Source organism: Etheostoma spectabile, chromosome 5, assembly GCF_008692095.1.
Source record: "Etheostoma spectabile isolate EspeVRDwgs_2016 chromosome 5, UIUC_Espe_1.0, whole genome shotgun sequence".
NCBI classification, from domain to species: Eukaryota; Metazoa; Chordata; class Actinopteri; order Perciformes; family Percidae; genus Etheostoma; species Etheostoma spectabile.
In genome coordinates this window covers 13675683-13684396 of record NC_045737.1, presented here as the reverse complement: position 1 = coordinate 13684396, position 8714 = coordinate 13675683, and the positions used below count along the sequence as shown (strand labels likewise).

Genomic DNA, 8714 nt, shown 5'->3' with positions numbered 1-8714 from the left:
TCACGTTCGGGAGCAAAGGTTTTAATTTGTTTTTGTTTTTTACTTTTTTATTTTATAAATGTGTGCTTCATTTTCCATTCTGAAGCCTCTTCACCTTGTTGGTGCCATGTTATGTTATGTTCTCCTTTGACTCATCTAAGGCCAATGGCACTTTGCCCTGAATTGTGAGTACCATCCCCAAAGTCATCTCAAAAATAATGATAAAAGTATAAAAAATAGAATCAGCACGGCATCCTGAGTAGAAATTAAAGACAATACGCACAGAATTCCTCCTGTTAACGGTTGTGTGGTAAATTGACTTAAAGCCATGGTGTAGTGACCCAGCGCTAGTTGACCTCAATTTTCCCTCCATTTTTTCCCCTCTTTTTTTCAGTTGGGGTGTTGATCCCTTGAAACGTATTTTCCCCCTATGTGCTTAACGAGTACCAGCTCATTCCTTTGACTTGTAATGTTTAGGGGGAGGGCCAGGAGTATGTTGGTTATTGGGGAGAGTGGTTATTTTGACACCATTTCTATGGGACTTTTTTTTTTTTTCATTGTATTGTTTTACAGATATCCATGAGATTTGAAATGACATTTTTAATAAAGAACAAAATGGAAAAAAAGCTTGTAAATTTTGGCCCCCACTGCTTCATGGGTAAAATAAAAATACCTGTTATCTCAGAAGTTGCATCTAATCACCTTTTATCTTTTCTGCTGCGAAGAAAAAACTGTCTAAAATTTGAGGTTTAAACTTGCTTTGTTAAAAATAATAAAACTTACTGTGTTTACATGTGGGTGCATAGAATTTATTTAAAAAAAATAGAGTTGGGCAGCAACAAAGGCACCTGGGTTAATTAAGTGGATCAGCTCATGAAGGATTTTGGAGTCATTAGCAGGCTGGAGGCAAAGTCTTCTCTTAATAGACGATGGGTGATTAAAGCCAGGAAGGTGTGCTCTGACTCTTCAAATTTGGTTTTTGTGACCGTGTCTGGCCAGTCATTGGGCTGGAAGGCCCAACCTGGAGTGAGAAGAAGGGGGGGAGATAGAGAAATCAGTTACCTGAAACCCAAATGGTGACTTTCATTATTAATAAATGGGCACCACGCTATAGTACATGGATTCAAACTTAAAGTCTACATCAGAATAGCTTGAGATGGCCTAAATGTGCAAAACTGATTTTCACTGAAACTTGCTCTGAAATCAGGATCATTACAAATGATGGCAGACGTAATAAAAGATTTGTTACCAATTGTGTATTCCTAAAGATATAACTTAATTTTATACAAGAGATCACATGCTCCATAACTACGATTTACCATACTGAGTTCCGACGACAAAAGTGTAGCACCAATAAAAGTTAAACATTTCTCTGAAGTAACTTGAGTACGCATAACTTATAGATTTTGTTAAAACTACCTTTTCAAAAGTATTTGCTTCATAATTCAGACGGTAGTCTTATGCCGAAGTCTTGATTATGACAAATTATAAAACTAATGCTTGTATTTAAGATGTAACACGTCTGCATAACTGACTTTTTTAAAAACGTATTTAAGTTACTTGTTCAGTAATTAACACAACATATTGATTGTTACAGATTATAGCATGTGCATCAAATACTCCATAATGGCAATCTTAAATTATGTAGCGTAAATATAAGTACAATTTAACAATCAAAGTGTCTCAGTTTGTCACATGCTTTGCCTCAGGTATGAGTATGTGTTTACAAAAGTGAGGGAAACTGGCATAATCTTGTAAGGTTTATCTTGGTGGTAACATGCTTCCCAGTAATAACTCTTTAATGTATTTTGTCGACGTATGCTGCATTTTTGCACCATGACGGGTTCGTACCCACCTAAATGAGTTTTACACCGAGGACAGGTGGCCACCGTCCATGAGAACCCTGGGAACCAGGAGAAGTGTTTATCTGCCGGCCAGTGCTGGGTAACTTCTGCCTTTCTGAACGTTATCACCTCAAACTGGTTTCCGTGGGGGTTTTCGAAAAGCTGGATGTTAACCCTTCGGCCCCCTATCATCGTGTCGTTGCGGCTGGATAGCGCCAGTCGACTGGGAACGAAGTGGATGTCCGCACCGACCGCCAGCTCATGTCCGCACGCCCTGCACAACAGGGTGGCGGCGCTGCTGGTTCCCCCCTCCTTCGCCACGGCAGCACACGCATCACCGGGCTGGTATGCAGTTGGATAAAACAACAGTACGAGTACAAAGGAAATATTCGGCATTATTAACATATCCAGCTGCAGTATCATCAGCCTCAAGCCCCGCTTGTACACCATTGCTGCCTCTCACGCACATGGAAAGCTAATCACAAACTAGCTTAGCTTGAACTCCTAGCTAGCTGTTTTTAGCATAGGTGAGCTAACCGATATGTGTTGTTTTATCAAATACTAATCGACAGTACATCCGATTAATCACTTAAGAATATTAACTCAGAAGCACTAACTTGTATTGTACATAACCTAAACGTCAATATAATTGTGATTAGTGCACGTAAGAACTTAATAGCTAATAAAGTGCGCATTAGCTTGTTTTTCGTTTTTAACAAATGAACGGAAGTGCCAAAGAAAGTAACCGGAAATGCATTAATCTCACCATTTCCTACTTCAACTGTTTCATTGCTCTTTATTTAACTCTCTGTGATTGCGCTACTGTAAAGAATTCTCTCTACAGCCAAATAACAGTAACTTTAACACATAACTATTTTTTTCAATTGAATAGAAAGCAATTTCAATTGAATATTAGCTACATTTTAACTGTATTGTACATAGTATTTTTTTCTTAGGATGGCGAAGGCATGTCCCGCCCTACTTTACCCTACTCTACCTATGATTGGCTTACAGGCAGCGAGTTCTAGTGTGGGTCATGCCTCTTTCGCCATCCTGGGATTTTTGTTTTAGCGTAACCGTACCACCATTTTGGATTGTATTTCAAGCTCTTTGGAATATTGTTTAATATATTTTATAAGAAAGAGTGAGAATAACACAAAACAGATTGTTGAATAAAATATTAGATAACAGTTTATAGGGAGATGTGTTTTAACAGTTTAAAGTATCATCCGTTACTTTCAGTGGTTACCAAGGACAACGCTTATCGTAAACGTGACCCCACCAATCACAGAGCGAGATATTCCAAACAAGCCAATCAGAGCGGTCGTTTGTCGATCCAAACAACCGTCCTCTCCACAACCTGAAACAAACACCGAGATTTTTCTTGAAAACATGATGCTAAGTTAGCACGGGAATACTTAACTATCATTTAATTTTTTTAAACATTAGTTTGTTTGGGTCTTAGTTGATCCCAAATGCAGTCTGAATGTTGTGTTTAACGTCTCATAAGAATGAAAACCCGGGATTCACCGCCGCCACCGGTTCACGTCCATGTACCGGAGACCACACCTGTACATGTTCATATGAGGAGGAGTCCCAGCAAAACCCCACAGGTTATTATACTGGTTTCTGAAACTGGAACTACAGTTTACGTTTACATAGATCACTCTTTGAACGCAGCCATATGAATTAGGATCTAAGTTTGAATAACCCAAATGCATAGCTAGTGCATTATTTTATATTGTATAGCTCTGTGAAATTCACAGTGGTGGAGGAAGTACTCAGTGTGTGTAGGCTACTCAAGCAATAAGCATCACCCCAGTGTATACATATACTCTGTTACAAGTACAAGTCCTGTCTTCAAATGTTTACTTCAGTTGGAGTACTAAAGTATTGGTATATGAAGATAGGCCTGCTTAAAGTACCAAAAGTAATAAAAAAAAAGTACTCGTGCAGAATGGCATATTTCAGACTAATGTAGGCCTATATACTATTTATGGATTAATGTGTTCATCACTTAAATGTTGCAGCTGGTAAAATGATATTACTTTTTATACTGCTGGGTAGATTGTGAATTCCTACCAGAAATATCAATAAAGTCTTATCTTTCTAAATATTACATCATGATTTGTTTGTTTGTTACATTTTGTATTAATAACTGGAAGTAACTAAAGTTGTCAAATACATGTAGTGGAGTAAAAAGTACAATATTTCCCTTTTGAGACGTAGGGGAGTAAAAGTATAAAGTAGCAGAAAATTTAAATAATCCAGTAAAGTGCAAGTACCTAAAATGTTTTACTTAAGTACAATACTTATACATTTATTTGGTTACTTTCCACCACATGAAATTCATCACCTGCCTCATGTTTTGGTTTATTTACAGGACCTTGCAACGTTTCCCCCTTTTAACATACATTTTAAAGAGATTACAATCAAATAGACACAATTATAAGTTTTTAAATATTTGTTATTAAATCTTATGTGTTTTACTTGTGGAATGGAATCTCATTTCTTTCTGCAGAATAGGGCAAAAGAGGCCCAGATGAGGGGAAATGAAGGGAGGCCAAAGGTCCGGACGCCGTGGATTCCTCCAGGAAGACTGTCCTGCAGAAGAGATGTGAGCTCAGACATATTTAATGTATTTTTGTGGTGTTTATTTCTCACTGCAATGCTTTCAACCAGAGCCAATATAATAAACAACATGCTGGCAAATGAATGCAATTGGAGAGAGAGAAAGGGACAGACAGGTTTGCACTGAAATCAAAATTTAAACAAACCTGATTAAGAAGTAATAATCTATTTTCATTGCTTGTTTACTAAGGACTGCAGCTAGCTGCTGTTCATCCCAAGCTGTCATAACTGTTTTTAACTTTGTGCGGTTATTCATTTGAAAGGGCAACATGCAGAGTAGAAATTTGACCCCTGTGAGAAGCCAAGGAGTAAGATAGGCAGACTGACGATGGATACCTCAGGCTGTGAATGCTGTTGCAGTGCTTTAATTGTATGATTTTGCAAATAATAAGCATGCAAACATGTTTCAAACCACAAACTCTCGATTTGCTCAGATTGAATGTGGAAGATATTCACTGACGTGCAACACTTTGGAGCTAGAATATCTTTTCCTTAAAGAAAATATTTTCAGTGCCTGCTTTGATTGTAGACATTACAGATATATATATATATATTGTTTATTGTACAGCCCTGTTGTAAATGTGTGTGTTTGTTTGTGTCTTATGTTCAGAGAAGCAGACTGGAGCACCGATCAGAACGTGGATTCAGACAACAGCGTGATGAAGAGGAGCAGGAAGAAGAGCTCGCTGCAGTATCCAAAAACCTCAGTTTCCTCCTCCGAGAGCAAGAGAGCATTCGTCATGTAAAGAAGTAAGGAAAATAACAAAGCTTTGTACAATTGTCTCAAATTCAAACCACCTTTTAATTGTTTTCAAATCAAATTAAAATCGTGTACTTTTCATTTTGCGATGATGTATCTTCTTTTGGTGGATACCATAACTGTCCAAATGTAGACAATGAGACATGTCTTCCAGATTATTTTAGCAGCAGAAAGTTTTGCTGTTGTCAGTCCCCCTTCTCTCCCGGGTTGCCATTTTTCTCTGACATTTTACGTCATACAAGGAGAGGTCTGCTGGGATATGAGGCAAAAACTTTTGTTTTGACAAAAAGACCAGAAAAAGAACTACAGTCAAATTTGGTAAATTCAACAAGTTACAGTGGGTTTACACTCATTGTCATAAATGCTGACAAAATGCCTTTCTGCTGCACCTTAACCTCACAAAATAAAATTCAGGCCAATGATCACATTCGATATTATTCTGGGTACACTGTTTTCATTACGTTACATTACATGTCATTTAGCTGACGCTTTTATTGCTGTGGCAATCGAACCCTGGTCTCCCACACCAAAGGCATGTGTCATATCCACTTTCACCATCCATGTTTACATCACTTTACCTCACAACTTTGTCTGTGATCGATCAGCTATAGTTTCTGTTTGGACTTCTATTGTTATTCTAGTTTTGTATACCTCCTACTAATATATGTTACTTTTTTTTTTTCTTTACTTATTTCAGTTCTTTATTTTCCCCTCCTGTTTACAGGTCGGAGTCTAGTGGTCAACACAGAGAGATAGACGTGCTCCTGAGGGCGCTTGTAGAAGCAGAAATCGATGGCGTAGCAGTAGCTAATCAGCTGGCCGCTCTGAAGGAAACTATGGATAGCCTCGCTAAGGTAAATCTAGAAGGCTAGATAAAGAAGGAATGAAGGAATGAATGGAGGAGGACTCATTTTGCCGTACATTATCGTGTTTCTATTCATTTATTATTCCATATATTTCATTATTTAGGACAAGCGGCTATCGAAATTGCACACAGCTTCGCTGGGACGGCAGCAGGAGTCGTTGCTAGAGAAGATTGAGATGTTTGACAACACGAATCGCAGCCTTCGAGAGCTCCTCAGAGAATGGAGTGAACACGAGGTACAGGAAGTTGAAGAAAAATTCAAGGAGAGTCAAACGTCAATAATTCTCTTCTGACTATGATTTGCATGCTGTGTGTTGTATCTACAGAGAGAATCATTGGTGTGGTCAGAACAGAAAGATGCCTTAAAGAAGCGATTGACTGACAGCGAAGCTGAGAACATTGTGAGTAGTTATCACCCGCTCATATGCAGTGCTGTACGTTATCATCAGACATCTGAGGAGCTGTTTCTTCTTCTCTTACAGCGACTAATGGCCAAACTCACCAACAAGGAGAAAGAGGCTTCTAAGCTTGCTGAGCATTTGGACTATGAAAAGGTTTGAAACTTACCATTAGATTTGGGCTGGTTCACGAAAAAGTACAGTATTCTGTCATGTTCTGTCATAGCTCTGTAGAATAAGGTTGGTATCTTGTACACACCCTGTTGCGGTTTATGTGTTCACAAAAAGAAACTCGCCCTCACCCTCTGCTTCTCTCTGTCATGGCAGGACAACGTGAAGACGACAGAGGAGCTTTCGAGAGTCCTGCAGTCGACCCACGGCCATCTGGAATCTGAGTTGAACAGAGCAGAAGCTGAAAAGGTCCATCTGGCTGCTCAGATTCAGGTCTGTGAACATAAAACACATGAACTGTCACATGTGGACCGGCTGTCTTCATCGGTCCAACACACACACTGGTAATTCTATGGGATAAAAACTTTGTTCTTTTGCTTTCTACATGACCAATCGGTGTCAACAAGTCAGGATCCAGCTTAATGATATCGTAATGATATTTTCTGTCTAAAGATTTTTTTTGACTTTGGTCATATTTCTTTGCTCTACTTAGAAAACACTCATTCCATTAGTCTTGAATGGTTTTTAGCGCAGATTTGCAGAAGACATGACTCTAATGACCTAGAGTCATATTTTAGAAGCTCTGGATGTTTTTTGTGCAAAAACCTTAATTTGTAAAGTAACTTAAGCTGTCAAGTAGTTAGCGAAGTAAACATTCCAATGTTTTCCTCTGAAATGAGAAATTAGATTAGAACTAGAAAGTGGCATTAAAGAAAATACTCAAGTAAAAGTATCTAAAATCTGTGCTAAAGTATGGTACTTAAGTAAACGTATTTAGTTACATTGCGCCATTGAAACTGGATGTGTGACTTCTTCTGTGTGTGTGTGTGTGTGTGTGTGTGTGTGTGTGTGTGTGTGTGTGTTCTGGTGGGGGGGGTTTTGTGTGTGTGTGTGTGTGTGTGGAGCAGAAGATGCAGCAGAGCCACGAGCAGCAGCAGCAGGAGCTGCAGGCTCTCCAGAAGGAGCTGCAGACTCTGAGGCTGCAGAGGGAGGAGGAGGAGGAGCAAGGGCGGCAAGACCAGGAGGCCCTGGCCCTGCTTACCCAGCAGGCCGAGCGAGCCGAAGAGTCCGCCAGGCAGCTCGCGGCAAAACTGCAGGAGAAGGTCAGTATTTCTTGGTATCACAGATTCACACCACAATGTCTGAAAGCGTGGTGGACAGAGATGAGTCCTGTAGGTTGGAGGTGCACAAAGCAACATGTCTTTCTACAAATTGCCAGTTCCTTAGGATGATCACACAGTGGTTTCTGTTCTGTTCTGTGGTTTCTCCGGCATATAAATGAGTTTTCTCACTGGTGGCTGTATCTTGTCTGATCAAAAGCTTTTATGCAAATCAAGTTCAAAGCAGGTTAGCCAGCCTCTTTGTTCCGTAGCAATATTCCAGTGAAACACACAAACACCAAATTCTAGGGCGAGGACAGGCCGCTGCAGCCTATCCTCGCTTTAAATGCTTTTCCTCGCGTGTTGAGTTTGACTTTACAGTAAAGCTTTTCTTGCAAATCATACCTGATTTTGTCATTTCCTAAATTCTAAGTGTGTTCCAGGTGTGAAATTACTTGAAAAAGGCTAAATAATGATTAGACAACGTGTTATTTTGTTCAAGGAATCCCAGTTGGCTCAAGCCCTGTCCACATCCAGTGACTGGTGCTTCCGCCACTCTAGAGAGGCAGCTGCTAAAGCTCAGCTGGAACAGGACATTTCTGCTCTCAAACTGTGAGTACATGGGAGACGCACACGTAGTGTCCGTAAAACATCATGAGGTGAACAGCAGTTAGGCCCGAAACACATTGAATTGATTTTTGGAGGCTTTTTCATGATAGAATTTGGATTTTGTTTTTTATACAAAATTATGATGTAAGAAAAATCAAATGTAATTTTGCCTCTGCAGCAGTTTATTATCGAGTTAGGAAGAAATGCATACAATAATTAATTACACTTTTTACCTAAAGCCTTAGTGCGTAACTTTTTGATATTAATGAGCGTCTGTTACATTCAAGCCATTGCCAAATGATTTGCTATAAAAATAATTAAGACTATGAGCTCCACACAACTCTCTCTGTATTTCTC

The 8714-nt window shown here is 39.3% G+C and overlaps 2 protein-coding genes across 2 annotated transcripts in view; both read left to right on the top strand.

The window, feature by feature from the left end:
- seta (SET nuclear proto-oncogene a) overlaps window positions 1-395 on the top strand; it is a 3744-nt gene extending 3349 nt beyond the window's left edge. The window contains exon 8 of the mRNA XM_032515596.1: window positions 1-395. This exon is cut by the window's left edge and continues 79 nt beyond it. The gene's annotated coding sequence lies outside the window, so the exon portion shown is untranslated.
- A 2482-nt stretch (window positions 396-2877) lies between these two features.
- LOC116689164 (outer dense fiber protein 2) overlaps window positions 2878-8714 on the top strand; it is a 10331-nt gene continuing 4494 nt past the window's right edge. Inside the window, exons 1-10 of the mRNA XM_032515580.1 lie at window positions 2878-3436; window positions 4345-4440; window positions 5065-5204; window positions 5939-6068; window positions 6184-6315; window positions 6406-6480; window positions 6562-6633; window positions 6805-6921; window positions 7557-7751; window positions 8251-8360. Coding sequence (XP_032371471.1) covers window positions 3335-3436; window positions 4345-4440; window positions 5065-5204; window positions 5939-6068; window positions 6184-6315; window positions 6406-6480; window positions 6562-6633; window positions 6805-6921; window positions 7557-7751; window positions 8251-8360 — 1169 coding nt within the window. The 5' untranslated portion in view covers window positions 2878-3334. The remainder of the gene's footprint in view (window positions 3437-4344; window positions 4441-5064; window positions 5205-5938; window positions 6069-6183; window positions 6316-6405; window positions 6481-6561; window positions 6634-6804; window positions 6922-7556; window positions 7752-8250; window positions 8361-8714) is intronic.